Source organism: Dermacentor andersoni, chromosome 4 (assembly GCF_023375885.2).
Source record: "Dermacentor andersoni chromosome 4, qqDerAnde1_hic_scaffold, whole genome shotgun sequence".
NCBI lineage: Eukaryota > Metazoa > Arthropoda > Arachnida > Ixodida > Ixodidae > Dermacentor > Dermacentor andersoni.
Genome location: NC_092817.1, coordinates 91193361 through 91213151, shown reverse-complemented (window position 1 = coordinate 91213151; position 19791 = coordinate 91193361). Strand labels below are relative to the sequence as shown.

Sequence of the window (19791 nt, the reverse complement as noted above, 5' to 3'; positions counted from 1 at the left end):
CATGCTTCTCCAAGGGGCCGGCACCCATCGGTCCTCCCTTTTCTGAATAAAAGAATTCATTCATGAAATATCAGATAGGTCGTCTTTGCCCACGGGTTGCCGTTGCGAATCGCTGACAATCAATGTTGATTTATTGTGGACTCCTGAGAAGCGGAGTGGAGGGGGGGGGGGGGGGAGGTATTACATACATTCGTCGTCCATGTGTACTGATAGTTCACGTTTAGAATGCCACTACTTTGTGACCGTATGACCAGACGAAAACGTGCCGCAGATATCATTCAATTCGTCTTTAATTCTCCGTCCAGTCCTCGGTGAGGGGAACAGGAGCTTAGTCGACAATGCACGCCTGGCCGTCTGTTTCCATTCACGAGACCTGCTGCCTCTCAGCCCTCTTCGTGGCCAGGTAATCCTGTATCTCGAGTCTCTTGTAGTGCTGGTTCCAGTTGGCGGACACGACGGCCAGGTACGCGCAGAAGTTTGCCAGTACGGTGACGAGCGTGAACCAGGAGGCGTCGGACATGCCCAGCACTTCGAGGTGAAGTCGATGGAAGCAACAGAAAAAGAAGAAAAAGTCACTCGCTCACCAACATCATCTGCCTATTTAAGATCATTGCATATTGCCATCTCCAAGAAATATCTCCGACTTCCCCTGTACTGCCTGAGCTGGACCCACCCTTATATGCTTGCACGTCTAATCCCTCCGCCTACAAGAAGTCGATTACAGCCCAGAAATTAAGTACGAGCTCGGCCCACAAAAACTGCACTGCGCCTGCTCTCTGCGTCTCCGCTGCTCCGAAACATAGTTCCCGAGAGACGGCGATATTGAAGCAAATTCGCATTGGCGGTAACGTCGCGGAAGTGAGCGAGCGTAATTGGCCCTACAGCATCTGTACAAATTCTGTCTGAGCTGGAACAGCGGTTTATTTTCCAACCGCATTCTATAAGTTGTCACCGAAAGTAGATGATATTTGGTAACTTTCTAATGTTCTGAAAAGAGTGCGATGGTGAAAATTAGAGGATAAATCTCACTGCATTCAGCAAATTGATGATGACATGTTGGGTTAATGTAATAAACTAACAGGGCTGTTCGGAGCCAAAAGGGTGAAGTTTAAACAAATCCATACGTGGTATATGCCGCCACGTTCCCATAGTGATAAAGCCTGCTGTATACATGCAGCGCGCGCAGGAATGAACGCCAGGTTTCCCTCTCATATTCTTTTACTGCGAAACTGTCCTCTCTGACGTCGAATTGCATCCACTTTACGTGTTTCCCAATAACGAACGACACTGCCTTGAAGGGACGAGCGTGTATTCATACGCAAACAACCCTTGCATTATACTGCACTGGATGTTGCATTGCCATCGAGGGTGTAAGCTCCAGTATTCGCTAGCTGCGGCATCGCCGAGATCAAACGAGGCTTTCTGTGTGTCAGCGTAAGGTTTCATGTGCGCACTCCGTTACTGCACTGTCAGTCTTACTCGTATCCACACTGCAACATAGCTTGCACTCGTAAAAGTGAAGAAGGGTGTAAATGTAAGTATAACTCGCAACGTTACACATTTTTTAGATGTAAGGGTGTGAGTTATAGCCACATTTACACCCTTATTATTATTTACAGCGCATATGCATAAGAATGCGAACAACACAAACGAAGCTTGTGGCTACTTGGCCGTCGAAGAGTTCGCGTCTGTGAGTGCACCACAAAAGTGCGCTTTGGAAAGCCATATTTAGAGCAGGTGCTGTACGCATTTCTGTCTATGCGAACCAGCTGGTGGTTGTAAAATTCTCGGAGAACATAATTGCTTCCTTCTTCCCTGTAGCAGGCGCACGCGCACACACACGGTGAAATATTTCTTCCATTTCGTGCCCCTCGCCACTACGCGGCCTGAGTTGGGGAGGCCAGGGCGTCACGACAGTGAGCCCGACAATTATCAGCAATTAGACCGAACGTAATAGCTTTGTGCTTCTGCCGTGCAACTGAATGCCCCAAGCGCCCACGCTAGTTTAAAGAAAAGAAAACGAAAGAAAGAACAGAACAATTACTGACCTCTTATTTCTTTTGCCTTCTTCACTGTAAGTGCCACAGAAAAAGAACGAGCACAATAATTACGTATGCGAAACAAAGAGAGGGAGTTCGTCAAGAGCACATTAAAAATTTACTAAGAAATGCACAAATTCAGAGCGAAATATACGAGGCGCAATGTCTTAAAAAAGAACATCATTAGCATCGCAAAAGTAACCACGTACTCCCGCTTATCAATCGTAAGAGCACAATAAGTGTACACAACTCTATCTGCACAGTTTCTTCACTGCACATCTCCTATTCTTTCGTTGACTGCTTATGTGGTGGCGGCTATTCATAAAACACTGTCGCATCTGCAGCGCTCTCACCGCACTGCACGTTGTCGGGATGAAAAATGTTCCTTTTGTTATCGCGCAGCGACACAGCTATATATATATATATATATATATATATGTGTGTGTGTGTGTGTGTGTGTGTGTGTGTGTGTGTGTGTGTGTGTGTGTGTGTGTGTGTGTGTGTGTGTGTGTGTGTGTAAACTTTTCTTGATTATGTAGCGCCGTCGTTAAAACATATATGTATTTTCTTTTCGGAGCACTGTATGTAAAAAAAATAAACGGTGTTGACCCAAGCAACTGCGCCAAGTATAAATATCTGCAGTAAGCAAAGCCGCAATAAAATGCATGCAGTCCATGGCAGGCGAAGAAACCGCTTTTCATATTCGCTTGACCATCTTTCTCGTGGCGAATATATAGCAAAGCTAAACAATACAGCTCGATCCATAAAACACAAAGAGGTCTTGTGAACATGTAGGACGTCTTTGACTAAACAAGGACGTGAATAGATTATTTTTTTCCCAAAAGATAACGTACAGGTGTGTGGAAATCGCCTGGAAGGCTGGACTATTCTGCAGTATATATTTTATCTGCGACGACAGAGCACTCCGTGTCTCACTCCATGTCTCTCTGGGCACTCACTGAAGCGATTTTGGTAAGCGTACATTAAACGTCTAAATTGAGGACATTTTTAGATGTTTTTGTCCAAGATCGAGTGCATAAAATGTCGAAATGGGGCACTTCACGAGTCAATTATACCCGTCGGAGTGAGTGAGCAAATGACGGCGCGCGCACATAATGATCCATTGCTAAACAAAAGCATCCATAATTGTGCAGTAATTTCACACCACAATTAACTCTTATTGTTATATGTTGCTTCCAACGCAGATCGCAGTTGGAGTCTATAGGAGATGCTAACCACCTGTGAAATTCTCCAAAGATGGTAATTATAGTATGTACAAGACGGGGAGGTCGTCTTTCGTTTGTATTTAACAACGTTTCCGTGCGTCCCCTGCGTTCCGGCGCGCGATCTATTCCCCCGTATGCCTGTCGCACCGCAGCTGACGACAGACTAAGCGCCAGAGCACGCTTCACTGCAGCACACGGGTGCGTCGCATGCGTCGTACCGTACAATTCGAGGTGCCCCATCTTGACGCCCATGACCGTGCACTCGTAGATGCCCGCGTCGCGTTCCTTGAGTGGCTTGAACAACACCTGCTGGCTCGCAGCGCTCAGGGACACCCGGCTCCACGTAGGGCGAAGCTTAGAGCCGTTGTGGAACCACGTCACCGCCACACCGGGGCCCGACACGCTGCGATAGCGCGAACGTGGGTGCGGGATAGAGTGGGGTAGACGTTTATTTTCGCTCGAGGTACTGAGTCCTATACGGGTGAAGTACACACATCAAGTCTTATGCACTGGACCAGAATGCTCCACTGTGTTCGTGTAAGTTCTCAAGGAGGCTCATCCATTCGCTCCAGGACAGGTGTTGATTTGAGAGGGCAGAACGCTTGTCCTGTAGTATGTACATTTAGAATGCGGGAGCAAGCCAACAGCCAATGAGCTGTGTTTGGATAGCCCTGGCAGTTAACTCGTTTTGAATACAGCCATGGGTCGGGGCCATGGCTCGCGAGAGGCATGTGTTATTACACACGCGGTCATTTTACAGACGTCGCACAGGCTCGGTCTACCCTGAACCTGCAAAGTTCCTTATTGCTCCCAGTGGTTCTCCATCGACTTGTGCTATGTTGCCTTCCCCTTTGATATTCCATCTGTCGTCTTTGTGGTCGTTGCTTCCCCATCATGGTTACCTGGCTGAAACGGTTTCGCTTGCAAGAATAGCGTAACTAGCAGTTCAGTAGTACAAAAAAGAATCCCACGTTTTTATGTTTCTTTTTTTTGCGTTGCTGCAAGGAAAAAAGAAAAAGACGCTCGCGCGCTTAGACGTATAGGTGCGCGTTAAAGAACCCCACGTCATTGAAATTATTCCGGAGCTTCCCACTTGCAGCGCTTCTCGTGGCCCGTGTATGGGCTTCGCGACGTGTGAGCAGCCGCTAAATTAATTTGAATTTTTCACTATAAGGCTGCGTCGGGAGGTGGATCACTTTTTTTCTCCGACGCGCCCACGTAGGGAGCATTCATATACGCACGCCTGCGCGCTTTGAACGTGCGTGTGCATCAAGGCTCCCCAACGTGCGCCGCCACGTTGAACGCCTTCGGTATCGGTGTTGCGGACGCAGCAGAAGAGAAGAAGGAAGTTGAAACGCGCAGCCAGCTTGCGGCTGACGTCACTGTGACAAGCGCGGCGGCGTTGCATGCTTACAGGCGGGGTTCCAAAAGAGTCGTTCACCGCCGCCGCCGCCATTCTATACCGCCGCGCTTTGTCTGTCCGGCGCCTACGTACTGCAAGGCGCGCTGTCGGCGCGTGAAAGACAAAAGAACGAAGTCAGACGAAGCGAAGCCAGCGCGTCATCAGCAGGCACAAAGAAGCGCTGACGAGGAACGAAGTGCGCCGGCTTGCTGATTTAATATATTACTTAATTAGCTCTATTCCTTGCCGTCATGACGTAAGCATATATGTTTACGCCAGACACGTACCCAGGATTTTTTTTTTTTTCGGGGGGTGCCCAACCCAAGGTAACTTTTCTATGCAAATGAGGAGGAGGGGGGGTACCTTTACTAGTGCAAATGTGAATAATGCCCACCGTTCGCCACAAAGACGCGTAAACCCGCAAAAGAGAAATGAAAACTTTTGGAGGACGCTTAAGCTTCGCCTTTAGAGTGGAACGTGATATCGTTCAAAGACCCCTTTTCGTGCCCCCCAGCAACTGCCGCTCATGTAACCGTAACGTTTATCGGGAAGCGCTGGGTGCGAACGCTATGCACGAAGGCGAGCTTTCTGGTAGAAACGCGGCCTCTTGCGTGAGTCGATATGCTGTTATTGTTTCGCACATTTTAATATTTCAGTCTGAGAATAGCTCACATGAAGGACATGCGCTGTCGGTGTTTTTTTTTTCTTCATTACATTTGTTTGTTGGCTGCCGTTCTCAATATTCCGAGGAATAACTTTGTAAAGAATGAAAGACAAGGTATGAGCAACTTTGGTGGTAGGGAAGTGGTTGGGTATGCGTGGTTCGGAATTTGGTTCGAAATACTTTTTGCCGAGGCGATGACCGACGCTGGATTTTCTGCGACTTTGGCTCCTTAACGCTGTCGCGTTAATAAGGTGTATCTCACAGGTACGCCTGTGAGATACGCGTCTCTTTTACTTGGCAAACAAGGAACCACATCAAATGGAGTCGTGCAGGAAAGAAGCGCAGGAAGAACACTGCCAAGAACAAGTAAACAAGCGAAAGTGTAAAATAAAGATTTCTAGCATCGTTTCCTTTTTTTGTTTTGAATTAGCTCTTGAAGAATTATACAGAAATATATATTTGCGAAACAATCGCAGTTCTTTGTAGCCCTAGTTTACTGCTCTATCAAGTGCCAAAACGGACTCCTATTGTTATTAATAATTGCGTAACGATGCGCGGCCGCCAGTCCCGTACAACCGCGTAGTGCGTAGGACGCCGCGGTTCTATAGACGTACTGCGCCCACCACGGAAGGTTTGAGAAACACCCACATGAGCACAGCAGAGAAGTGGCTACGTCAGGCGGCTCGAATAGTAACTACAGAAGCAAGGTAGAAGCGCCATTCAAAACACACGGAATTCTTCTCCGCTTTCGGCAGCGTTTTCTCTACTTCCTTTTACAGCGAAGCTGTTTATGCGGACCCTGTGCAGTCTTTGCCGGACTTCGCTAAAGCGGGGCCACGTGGCCTAGCGGGAGAGGAAGAGAAGAGCTCAACATGGGGAAAGGGGCTAGAGTGACTTCCTTCCCCCTGCGAGAATTCTATCTTTAACGCGAATCTTATACGGTTGTCACACTGCATTTTCGGGCGATCGAGCCAGATCGGCATCGAATTTATCGACGATTGATTCCACCCTGCCGCGAAAGAAACATGTTATGCTGGCGGTTTGCGGCCAACGAACAGTGCCCAGCCATTGAAACGATTGAAACGTGATACTAGGAGCGAGTGGCTGCCGGCAAGAGCCGGCAGCCACGACAATCGTCAAACCAATCCTGCCAATCGTCAAAACGATTGCAGCGCCCGCATCTCCAGTGGTGGGCCTTGCGCCCAATATACGAAGCTTTGGATTAGTGTGGTTCCGCACGTTCCATCTCAGTTACAACTATGGGGAGAACACGAGTAATGCGTACTCCAGAGGAAGAAGCTGCCTACCGCAAAGTCGAAAATGAGGTGAAAGAATGGTGAAACAAAAGATTTACAATATAGACTGCTTGCGTAGTTTGACTTGCATGGCTTAACACTCGGTGTAACTAACACAGATTTGCTGTTCGACCACCTTCACGGAATGGAAGGGACGGTGATTTTCCAAATGAAAAGAAGTTGGTTCATAAATATTTTCGCAAACAACGGTTAAATTTGTTAATTTTCGCTTTTCCTTCCTGTTTGGCTTGTGCCTCGGCTCTCTCCCGTTGTAGATCGCTTAATTTCTCAACTCCTTGCGACTCTTGTTTCCAGTTGCCAATTTTGCACGAAAAGTTCTGTTTAGGGAAAAACCAGCCAAAGTAATGGGTTTAACGGTTATTTAAGGGTTTGATAATGGACGCTATTTCGCATCATTTTATTTTGCAACTTATCTAACCCATATCACGGGTATATGGTTCCGAGAATCTGCCAGCGTCTCGGCGAGCTATCACTCGAGAAAATAATGAAGCAAAAGGAAATGTTAAAACAACTGGCGTTTTCTCCGGCCGCAACTCGTTCCTCGAGCATACAGACCAGCTGACTACGAACCGAATCCCATTCCTGGTCCCTGGATCAGCCTGAACAAAGAAGGCTGAACTGACGAAGCAACAGCGATGTGCATGACAGTTGCAATAGATGGTGACAACAACGTATCTCGAGTTAATCGCGCGGGCACCGAATCGATGAGAAAACTGCCTTTCACACCCCAGGAGACGCTGTTAAGAATGGCCGTACGGGGTGGCAACGTGCCAGCTTTCAGCCCGCTGCACGTGTTCCAAGCCCACCAGTCGGGGCGCCTTCCGAGAACTGCGGACGGCCGGCGGCCACGTGGGGCGCGATCAACTCCGGAAATTGGTACTTGGCCGAGCCACCCGGGACAAAGCAGTTCTACGAAGCCCTCTGACGTCGGCACTGAAAGCTGGGCGGTACCGAGAACTGCGGATGACCGGCAGCCACGTGGCGCGCGGTCAGCTCAGGAATGTGGTACTTGGCCGCACCACCCGAGACGGAGCACAGTTCTACGAAGCCCTCGGTCGTCGACTCCGGAGCCTTTGTGTGTATGGGTTCGCACCTGTGTGTTTGCGTGTGTTTGGGCGTAAACGATAGTGCGGGGCGGCGGCAAGTTTAAATTGCTTGGACGAACCTTCCCGCCATTCCTGCTCCGTCCCCGCCGAACGATGACGTCGAACTATGACGTCAAGCGGAGAGCTTATAAGCAGCGTTTGCCGGCTGCTAGGGAGTGCTCGTGTCGTGCTCGTTGTCGGGAGCTGAGTGCTCTGTCATGCTCGAAATGTAGTAGTGAGCTGTGTGCTCGTAAACTGTTTGCTGTATGTTAGTTTTGCGGGCTCCATATGGGAGTCGCGCTAGTCTGCCAATGTATGTCCTGCTTTAAATGTAAATCCTGCAATTAAATCCTGCTCGCCTAGTCCTGTCGTCCCAAGGTCCTCGCTACGACTACGACCGCTCCAATGCTTACAACGCCGATGACAACTGCCACCACAAAGGAGTGAAATAGGCCGGAAAATGCTGACTTCCGAATAGCTGTAAAGTCTCGAGATTGATTGGAATGTGTGTGAGGAGTGGTGAGGTGGGTGGAGAGGGGGGGAGCCGCTTAATTTCGCCCCCCCGGGTACGTGCCTGGTTTACGCAGATGGCATTCAGTCTCTCTGCGAGACATTGCAATACTATACTTGATCACCCTAAAACACTTGTTATAGGAGGTATTCACTTTCTTCTCAGTGTTAACAAGATTGACGTTCTGGTCTTCCCGCTAGAGTCCACTCTATATATCTGTCTCCTTTCAAACAATATCATACCCCAAGTTCAAAATACTAATCATATTAGGTTGATCTATGGCAGCAAACTCGATTGGCTACCGTATCTTGAGCACGTTGCTGAGAAAGGAAGTCTTGCTTTCGCAATATCACGACAACCGAGTAATAATCGAGCAGGCATGAGAAGAGACGGACTGCTAAAGATATAATCCATGTATGCGAGACCTATAGTAGAATTTGGGTGTGTTTTCTCCGGAGCTGCCGCTTAATATTGTAAGATTCGTTCCCTCATTCTCCTATAACGCGATGTGCTCCAGCGCCTTTGCCTTCGACTCCCCACGTTCGTAGCAAACGCTCTCCTCTGCCTCGAGCGCCTTCTTAACAGTGGCGAGAGTTCCATTGCTAGCCGTCCAAACCTTCTTGCGACTGTATGAGTTTTGTCTAAGCGTTCACTGGCTCCGCTCTCATACGCCACAGGTGGTTTCTGAAAGAAAAAAAAAACAATTATGGGGTATTACGTGGCAAAAACCACCGTCTGAGTATGAGGCACGCCGTAGTGGGGACTCCGGAAATTTGGACCCCCTGGGGCTCTCTAACGTGCGCCTAAATCTTAAGTACACGGGTGTTTTCGCATTTCGCCCCCATCGAAATGCGGCCGCCGTGGCCGGGATTCGATCCCGCGACCTCGTGCTTAGCAGCCCAACGCTATAGATAGCCACTAAGCAACCACGCCGGATTAATTGTTTTTGAGCAGGCGCTACTCGAACCTTTGAATGCAAAAAAATAAAAAAAAAATTAATACCAGACTTCGATGTTACCGACTCCCACCGAAATTATTTTTGGAAGTGTCTTACCAAACAATGCCAATTCTCTCATGAATTCTTTATGGCTTGTCGGGTTATCACTTCTTGAGACACCTTCAGACCAACGCTATAATAGTGACGGATGCCTCACAGAGTAATGAAAAAAGCCGGTGTAGTAGCTTTCTTCTCCTTATCTGGATTGGCCCTTTTGGATGAGACTTCCTGATTTTACTCCTGTCTATCGAGCAGGATTCTCGGCTGCAGCTTTCATCAGTAGCTGTTACCACTGCCCTCCCTCTGTTTATCTCTTACAACGCGCAAAACTCGAAGCGTTTGCAAGCATTACATCTATTGGCTCCTTCTCACTTGCACTTTCTTCGTTTTCATTTGTCCAGCACTACATTTCTACTTGCACAGGTCTGGCTTGGCAGTATCTCCTTCGTGTATACATTGCAGTGAACCGGAAACAATTGACCACTTTACGCTTGCTTGCCGGTGATTTTCCTCACGAATAAGATTTCTCGAGGTCCCCATGAACAAGCTGCGCCTCAGCATGAATGTTCCCGTCATGCTTTCCTTTGGAGCTTGTTTGTAATGTTTGCAATGGAATGCAAGGCTTTATTCGTGACTCATCGCCTTCTTCGCCCCCCTCCCCCCTTCACAAGAAAGATTACATTTGTTGTTATTATTATTTTTATAACATATACTTTTTTATTCAATACAATATGATGACTGTTTCACTGTGAGAAACGTGCAATAACACGTCTTTCCCCAGTAAGACAATTTTTATCTTCTAAAATTGCTTGATCACTTTGCGCAAGCCGCCCAATTCTTGGCCGATCGGTGCACGGTGGCTACGTGCCACTTGTGCAGTGGAAACAAGTTGTTTAAACGGCATTGTTCTCGAAAAAAAAAAGACATTTTTTTTTCTACAGTAATTCGCACCGCCGACAATGGACAGCCAGCAATATCCTTCATTTAGATGCACAAAGCTGCCATCGCAAGTGCTTGCATGGTTCCTGAAGGGCACGCGAACACTTACGCGAATGGTAAGCATGTTTCGTGCTTCTTTTACAAAGAAAGCGATGCGTACGAAGCGTACACATTGTGCCTACCCAGGACAGATCAGCTTGATGTTCGTTCCAGGCCGCTCAACTCTTTTGAACTCGGCGACATCCAGTTCGACAGTCTCCTCGTCTTCGGCCTTCTCAATGCTCATTTGACCGAAGAAAGACTTGTTGGTCGGTGACATGGTGTGCTTCGCCTGGAATTCTTCGTCTGGAACCATTCAAAAACTAAATGCAGTCGACTTCTACTAATTTCAAGCCGCTTAACTCGACTTTTCGCTTAATTCGGACGCAGTAGAAAGTTCCGGCGAGAATCCATACATTGATATGGAAGGAAACTTACTTAGTTCGAACACGACAACATGCCGCTGCGGTTGACTGCACCCCCACCGGCACGGCACCCCTCACGCAAGCAGGGATTACTAAAAGCTTGAAAACCAAGAAATTCAACAGACGGCACTGCTGGTTCTCTAGGCAAAGACAGTAACGGCGGAAGCTTGTACCGCAGTGATCACGACAACTTTCTCTCTGCCCTGGGCGATGTCTTTCTTGAGAATATTGTCACCGCCGACGACACTGTTGCGGTCTGTGGGCCACTAGCTGACGACGATACGTAGAGTTAATGTAATGCTGTATTTACGTAGCCGGCTGTCAACCATGGCAGACTACTTTAAGAAATAAGAAAATATGTTATTTCCTTCATTTTTGCGGCTATTGGTTAATTCGACTTTCGGATAATTCGAATTAGTCTTGCGATCTCGCAAGGGTCAAAATAATCGACTGTACAGGTATGCAGTAACACCTTTCTATGCCAAAGAAAATAAAACGGGGAAAGATCAATACAACTATGGCTTCTGCGCAAATCTGCCTTGCCAGAAGTTGGAAACTCGAACGTTTGTCTATATATAGGCATATACAACTATAGTTTTCACGCATAGACCGATGGCTACTCCATTGTTTGTTTGTCAGTGACTGAGCACTGGTTTGTGACAATGTTCTTGGTCGTGGAAGCATCTCCGCTATTCCGAAACGTTCGCCGTTGCACTGAGGTGATGAAACTAATTCGTTATTTCTCTCGGGTTTTCACGTAAAACTTCACTGTACGACCCGTTGAGATATTTCTTTCCCTGCTCTGTTTACGCTTAAACGTCGTGGTCACACTTAGACTAATAGCTCCAAGCCCTTCTGAGACAAACGCGCTCGCTCGGCTACAAGTCTGCTTGCTATAAAATATTTTTCCTATAAAGGTATTTGCCTACTCAATTTGACTATCTTTAGTGAAGAAGTGCTCTGGCCTGCTTTGTTTTAAAGGTGTATCACTATAACTGGCACGGAACGAAAGAAAGACACAATATGATGGACAAAGCTTTGACTTTCAATTGACATATTTTATTGGATGTACGTTTATCTAAGTCACATGCTAACTGCACGAGTCACTTTAACAGGAACCAAAAGAGCAAAAAGAAGAAAAAGAACAAACATGATTGGTATAGAGTGCACTGCGATAGCGGCGAATCGGAATAAAGAAACCAACTGCACGGTTTTGTTGTAATCAAAGATCTGAAAACATTAATTCACAGTCCAAAAGGTTCATCGACGACTGGCTCACACATTTTGACTGATGTTTATGTGTAAGCTTCGTATTTTATATATAAGAAAAAAATTATAAGATATAAAATCAGTCTAAACATGTGCATGCGCCAGCCGCCGATAACTCTTTTGTACTGTCAGTTAGCTATTTTATATATTCGATGACAACGAAAAAGTCCTGCTTTTCTTTTTTCGCTTCACGGCTATCGCAGTGCGCGCTTCACCAATTATATTTGTTCTTTTTTTATTTTGCTTGCTGTTATCGTGAGTCGTGGGGTCAGCATATGACATATATAAATCTTTACCTAATAAAATATGTCAGCTGAAAGTTAGTACTTTGTCCGTCGTGATGTGTCTTTTTCTTTCGTCCCGTCAGTTATAGCGTTACCCTTAAAACATGAACCAGTACCGACTCGTCCAGTTTACTATTCTTCGTAATGGCTCCCTATGCTCTTTTTTTCCTTTCTTTCACGTTACTCCCCCCCCCCTTTTTTTTTTTTTTTACTGTGGAGGAAGTGAGGTTTTTTGATCGCTTGACGCTTACCCTCTAAACTGATTTTTTTTTTTCTGCAAGCCGTTTTAATAGCGGTAGCCTATCTATGCATTCTTCTTTATATACTTGCAACACGGACGATTATAGTTTTCCTGAAGCCATGTGCGCTGCTATATATCACTACTGTCATAGCTAAACGTAACAACCCCTGAAAGATGAGTAAATGCTTTCCAATTACACAAAAATGTTTAGCTGTTGCAACGTTAACCATGTGGCGAGCTTCCTTTCAGGCTATCGACTTCTTCGGCCATACGGCGAAAGGGCCACATACACCGAAGAACTTCGACCCACCGCATGGCTCCTGGCAGTATTCGGTTTGAACGAAGTCCGGAAACGCGAACAGCTGCCGCGAGATGGCGTATCGGCGTAACAGCGCGGACCTGCAGCTTGGCCCCGTCATCGGCACGGTGATGTTCAGCGGAACCTGCGAACACCAATCAAGTCTAAGAACTTCGCTTCAGACTGAGTATGCAAATTACGCCACAGCTCAACCTACTTGATGTATAAGACCTTTAAAGGGTTAATTTTATCGAAAATATCGGACACTCCTATGCAATGACTGCTCCCACGCGAAAGAGTTTCGTTAGTGTGTGTAAATGACGATGGCACCTGTTCTTGAAAACTTGAGTTTGTGCAACGGAAATAGCCAGGACACGAACGACTTAGACGGCCGCTGACTTCCTTCCACCTACTTTATTTTGGAATCGTCAAACTAACGTTTATACCTACAGATGTGTTATAAAAAGAAACATCAGAGCTGAACGCTCAGAAACTATGGCTGACTTTCTTTAACGCTAATATTTACGCCAGGGGCGCTGATAGAGCGAGCATCAGCTTTCCTAATGTCGGTTGCTTCAGCAACGTCTCTTTCTGTTTTCGCTTTTTGCATGTCTTAGAAAGGTAGTCGTATACAAGTGCGGTGTGCATCCGCATGTGTTCCCTTATGCCCTTTTTGCTCTGCGCAAACTCAGTTTTGAAGAACAATGCACGCACTATGTAGCCCGCGAACAAATTATTCTGTTGGTAACTGTGGGATTCTGGCACAGGACCCACGTTTGTAGCTGTTTCTGTGGACATGTCTGGAATGCCTTACTTTGGTCTACTGGTCTCCGACATGATCGACCTGCTGACTTCAACGCATATGAATTCAAGCGGACTGTCATTCCTCAATCGATACGAAGTTTGTACGTGATGTGGGGTTGGACCGATTTATATACAGAGCTCAGCAATTAAAATAGTGTCGTTAGTTCACGAAGCGAAGAGGCAGCTTGTACTAAGCGTTCTAGAAAACGACAACGCAGAATTAATGCAGACGGCATCGGTGGGTGTCGCCTTGTCGTGCAATTCAAGGACAGGTTATCTTTAGCCGGTACATATTGTAGTGAATCAGTTATCAAACACCTTACATGCTAAGGTTGCGTTGTTGCTCAGCAAGATTAATCGTCTTCATAACATCGGAAAATAAACTATGAAAAGTACTTCTCGCGGTGTAATGTATAGTTATAACAGTGAATATTCTCTTCCCGGAACGCAAATGCGCATGTATGCACTACCTGCGTGCTGAGCCTCTCGTACCGTGTGTCTTTTACTTTTGGACAACGCAAAAAGCTACGCCATCATTCAAGTTCCGGTAAGTTATTTAGAGCACGACGACTATGCTCTCACAGGGCACTATACGCCCGGTCAGCAGTCAGCTGCGCTCTTTTCGGAGCATTTGGACAGCTAACCTTTGTTCGAAACTGGGCCGGTGACCTGAATCTCGACGCTCTCTCTCTGTCTTGCTGTGAATTGGTTAGAAGAGTGTAAACTACACATTTTTAAAGGAAAGGTTTCTTTCTTCGATTGCACAAGTTCCCCTCTCTTTTAATTCCTACATCAGCATCACTATCGTCGTCGTCGTCACCGTCATTATATCCTTGCTTTCCTTCCCCCATTACGTCCCCCTTACCACCACAATGAGATGATTCAAGCTCCTTCTCAAGAGTTTGTTCATAGTAGACCTCTTTAAGAGAGAGAGTGCCGAGCACGGTATATGTATCAAATCGTGTCAACCCTGTCCTCGCCCTCATTTGTCAAGCACAAGCTAACTCACTGCTCATCCCCTGACGCATGCACCTCCATCGTGTCTTTCTCAAAGAGGAACCCCTCGCCCTGCCGACATTGTTGAGATCTCCCAAACGACCCGCACGTTCTCTGGGTCTGCTATCCCACACCAACTATCTCGTCGCCCACTGAACTCGCCCCCACCCCACCGCCGAGTAGATGACCCATGTAGTGCAACGGTGTCTGGAGGATTTCGTCAGCGCCGCGCTGGAGTGCGCCTTCAGCAAAACGCTAGACGCCCTGGACTTGTGAATTAATCAGAAACGTTTGGTGAAGATTTCGTGACCCGATCAATACTATTTAATTAAGAGAGAACTAATAATAAGGCGTCTCCTCCCTCTTTTCAACTCGCCTGGGCGCCGGGAGGCATGTAGAGGGCGTTAATGCTGGTGCGCAGCTGACAACGTCCGTAGCGTTTGCGCAGTCCCACTTCGCCGCATCGGTCGCAAGGCTCCCAGTCATCCCAGCTCGTGACCACGCCGTACCTTTGCAAAGGGCCCTCGAGGTCGAGCTTCTCTGGCACACAAACAGCGACAGTGCCACGTTGCCGCTTAGCTTTCATGCAGCCACGTAGGCGTGAAAAAGTATATAACCATTCCAGATGAGGAACTTCCCATGGTTCCTCGTGTTGCTCGAAGTGGCACACGCTGAAAGCACTTGTGAGATTTAGAAATTCTCACGCCATCTGGGAAGAGGCAGATGAATTTGCTAGTATTGCTAGTTGTCAATGCCAGGGGCGCTATAACGTAAAACTATTCCAAACATTTCTATTCCAATTCTGCAATCAGCCTTCCGCGATTGGTCAAAAACTTTTTTGAGCCACCCCCACTTCAACTATAGGTCGCGCGACGTCACGAGAACCGCGATAGCTCCCCATCTGATATGACGTGTACACACTGATTATGCATGATTTGACCGAAGAACAGAAAAATAGTTATTTCTGATTCGATGCCTTTGCGGCACTAGCCTTCGGCTATTGGTCGAAAGTTTTCGGGCAGCACCCACTTCACCTGTCTGTCACGAGGCGTCACAAAACTGCAAAAACTCACCGCGTCAGAGAAACGTGTACGCGTCAAAGATTCATTAATATGCCGAACAAAACTGAATTTTCTTCTGAATAACCGCTGGCTGCCCCGTTCCGAAAGGAATAAAAGGTGGCTGCTGCCGATCGCTGATGCACTAGCTTCTCGCACCTGTCGGAGAGCAGGGGTTTATTTGCGTGTAATGAAACATTTTGCGTAGCCGTGTAACGTTTTCGAGCACTTTCGGAACGTTTACCACCGCGTTCTGCCAACTCTTCTTTGATGAGGATCCGTTTTAGTGTCATTCTTAAGCTTCCGTTGCATGCCGCGGTGATTTCCGACTAGCCACCGCAAGCTAGGTAAGGGAAATCGGCCCAATCGCAGACGCCGGCACCACCCTCTTCATCCAGTTATCGATATTCAGTGCAGTGGCTCGGCCCCATTGAATCCCTCTCCACTTCAGCGTGCTCCTCGCCTCTTGTCAGCCAATTAGATAAGACAAGCCGCTCAGTGTAGGCAATGTTATTCGTTTTTCAAGCAAACAAAAGTAACCTCCTATGAACGAGGAGAGCGTTTGATTGGTCTGCTTAGACAACCCTACGGGTAACCACCCGATGCTTGCGTCAGCGGTTACGCAAATTTGACGTCAGAAAATTGGAATAGAAACATATTGGAATACTTTTACGTTATAGGGCCCCAGGTTTCGGGTGCCTTACTCACTGTCGGTACGATCAATAAACCCGCTAAATTTCTCACCACAACGGACCACCTAGCTTGAGAGTTAGTCATACACATACTGCTTATGCGTATATTTTACTGTTAGTTACTTATATGATACGCAGATATTAATTGTAACCTGCCGAAAATCAGCACATGCAATGCCGATTACCAGTTCTTAAGAGGAAGCTTTTAGCTCGGGCCCAACTCCGATGCCGCCTACTCAAATATATATAACGCGCAGAAACGATGTTATTGGATAACCACTGGGCAGATTTTAATGAATTTTGCTGCATCTGAGATAGAAAGCTAAATTCTAGTGACTGTTGGAAGCGGAATTTTGATTTAGGGCCTGAATTTCGAACAGCAATTTTCAAAATCTGGTAAGTGAAAATATAGAAGCACGAAATTTACGAATTCGTAGCTCTGCGCCAAGAACAGATATCGCAGTTCTATAAACTGCATTCGTTATAGCATTTAAAGCGGACAAATGCTAGATATCAATTTATATCTGACATGAATTTGTTACATTGTTTACAATGGTTTTGCAAAAGTCCTACTCACATACTTGTCCACTATTTGAAACCCAGGTAAAATGCATCAGTTTTTTTCCGCTTCTGATGTACTATTAGATGCAATTTACAGAATTGTGATATCGTTTTTCATTGCGAAGTTGCAGAGTTTTAAACTTGGTCATCTTTCTGAAAATTATCGATATTCAAGAATCGTTATTAAAAAAAATTTACGAAATAAATAATTCGTCGCTAACAGTCACTAAATTCTTTCTTTTTGAATGCAACAAACCTCATCAAATTCGGTGCAGTGGCTGCCGAAAAAAAAAATATATTTCTTACCCATATTAGAGAGGAAACCCCAACCTAAAGCTTCCTTTTAAAGCTGAGTTAGTATAGGGCTTTGTGTTCACTTATCCGGTTCAATTCAGTTTTATTCCTGCCAGAAACATTCTCGAAAGGTTCCTAGACTAAAATCTTCCACAAACAGTGAGGCAGTGCTAAGGAACCTCTCTGTGGCAGTGTGAAAGACATCCAAGCAACAACTAAAATTCATCACCATGGATGAATCGCATGACATATGTATTCGTCTCCTACCAAATCGCAAAAGGAAATAACGGGTGCACACCCAATCGTTTAATTACGATCAACAGGGAGCAAGAAAATATGTGATAAAGAAAACAGGCGTACATACCACGAAGTTTTATAGAATATCAAACGTGAACAATAAAAATAAGTGGCTGGCATTTATAACAAGTTGTAGTTTTTGTAAGAGGACGTCGGTAGGAGCGCGCAGAGTAGTCAAGCAGCCGAATAGGCGTATATCTGACTTTGTGTGTATGTGTGTGTGTGTGTGTGCTTTATAGAGATGTTCACTGTGTCTCAACCTGCGCAATTTCCTGGGAGCTACGCAGTGATAAGCGGCAGAATAAACTGTAATCATCATACCGTAGCCATCTTGCAACTCTTCCAAGTACTTCTTATGTTGCTGCTCGTCACCTGGAAACGGAGAAGTGAAAAATGTTGTTACTCTGCTCACGACCATGTCAACTAAACTGTCTCGCCCGATTACTGACAAGTGTAGTGCGCGTAATTGTGGCATTCACCGCGTGCCTTCACCGGCACATAAGCCACCACAGAACCGAGGAGTTGCAAGGAGCGGAACGTTGTTCATTGTTATTCGTTATAATCCATTTGACCTAAGGCTTTGCATATCGCAAACATGCGGTACTTTACTTCCCGATTATTTTTCTTTGAGAGGAGTAGCCAAAACGGCGTACGTTAGCTTTCAAGGAGTTACCGAAAGCTGACTTCTCTGCGTGAAAACTGGGTAGTGGAGTGAAGCAAGAAACCCACGGAAAGGCGACTGAAAGCGCGAGGCTGATCATAAAGGCGAGTCACTTGACAATGGCGTCCCGTACCGACAACTTGCCCGCCTGAGGCCTGAAGTGTGTTTTGATGCTATCACACGTGACACTAGCGTGAAGTCTCGCACTTACGCAACCTGGAGACGTCAGCATAACCACTACGTTCCCCAGGCGCTGTATACGACTCGCTCTCGGAAAGTGCACGCGCCGAAGGACTCGCGGAGGCCACTCCAGTTCGAATTGGCTCCCAGAACTGTGCACCCCGCGGTCCGAACCAACAAGAGATGGCGGTCTTATCTCGCATGCGCTCCTGCCCATGCGCTTCGCTGAGAGCTTACGGCACCATGGACACCTGACGATCCGGCATCTTGGTGGACTGCCTCGTGTTGCTCCCACTCGTGACTCATTACCTTCCTAAGGAGCTACGGAAATCTTTAACCGTACTATAGCTTGCCGTTTAACTCATGCTACTCCTTCAGCTACTCACATCGTGCAATAAAGCGTTGTTTTTTCTGACTCCTCGCCTCGTCCTTGCTCGCGCCTCCACCATTACTTCCTCGGCTAGGCAATTTGTTCGCACGTCAGCCTTGGTACGAAGCAACCTTCAGAGCCCCTAAGTCACGCATACCATGGCACGCTAATGCATGTTGTAATGACGTTTAGAATGGTAACCTTTATAGGAGGCTATGGTTGTAATTGCGAACTTTGATGAACATGGTTCCGAATAAATTGTTTGTCAGAGATTCGGCTTACTTGCATAGTTATTTCTTACTTCTTTCTCATTGGCAATGATTCGTTCATTATTATCTGATGATATTTTGCAGGTTTCGCTGAAACCGGCGGTACTTCGGAGTCTGTGCTTTCTGTATTTGTCGCTGGCCGAAACATCTTTTTAATGCTAAGAACGTTTTATGCTGCTGCTGAAGCTGACAATTATCACAGTGCTCCCCGATTTATTATCTACAGCGTAAGCAACCGGTGCGAGTGCTGGATGATTATCGCTATACTGCTCCCCGACGTACCAGCTTCAGCGTATGTGCAAATGCAGGATGTTTTCAGTGTTTGTTTCAAACAGATTGTGGCGCTCTTTGGCCATACCTGGCCTTTACGCCGTAAAACAGCACACATCATCATCATCAAACGGATACCGACCTTATTGAGCCCTTCAGCTGCTATACAATCGTACCTTCCCCGAACGTCGCATTGTATTTAGCTTTGTAGCAAAGGCTGTTGGCACGGCTCAATATAGGGCGCTTTATATTACGCGCTCTGCAACCTCAGACATAAACACATAGTATTAGCCCCCAAGAAACGGACACGTACCCACGTTGCCGTGTGCGAATATGAAAGTGATTACCCTGGATGCTGCTTACCTGTGTGCGGTTCAATCTGTCTTGGCACGGCCACTGCGGCGAGAAGGCGACATTTGATAAACGTGAAAAGACAGCTCAGACGCCGACCTTGCAGAGGTGAGAAAAAAAATTAATCAAGAACTTCACGTTTCGACCCCCAAAGGGGAGCCTTGTTCACATCGAAGGATCTATACGCTCATACGACACAGTATAGCGACCTCGCATGTTGGTAGAAAGAAGTACTGCTTCATTCTGCCTTTAA

General features: G+C 46.6%; 1 protein-coding gene across 1 annotated transcript; it reads right to left on the bottom strand.

Annotated features, from left to right (window-relative positions):
• Positions 1-272: 272 nt before the first annotated feature.
• LOC126536463 (uncharacterized) lies at positions 273-19578 on the bottom strand. The gene is made up of 7 exons (XM_055074022.1): positions 19551-19578; positions 17759-17809; positions 12748-12880; positions 10362-10524; positions 3484-3668; positions 2049-2072; positions 273-528 (listed from the first exon to the last, which is right to left on the bottom strand). Exons 2-7 carry the CDS (start codon positions 17765-17767, stop codon positions 365-367), a joined length of 678 nt encoding a protein of 225 aa, XP_054929997.1. The 5' UTR covers positions 17768-17809; positions 19551-19578; the 3' UTR covers positions 273-364.
• Positions 19579-19791: the final 213 nt, after the last annotated feature.

Excerpts from the sequence above, each read along its gene's own strand:
- LOC126536463 (XM_055074022.1), bottom strand. Across the intron at positions 3,669-10,361 it reads ATCAAGCTGATCTGTCCTGG|CGTGTCGGGCCCCGGTGTGG; the intron begins GTAGGCACAATG and ends GCGCTATCGCAG. Across the intron at positions 529-2,048 it reads GAAGGCAAAAGAAATAAGAG|TGCTGGGCATGTCCGACGCC; the intron begins GTCAGTAATTGT and ends TTCACCTCGAAG.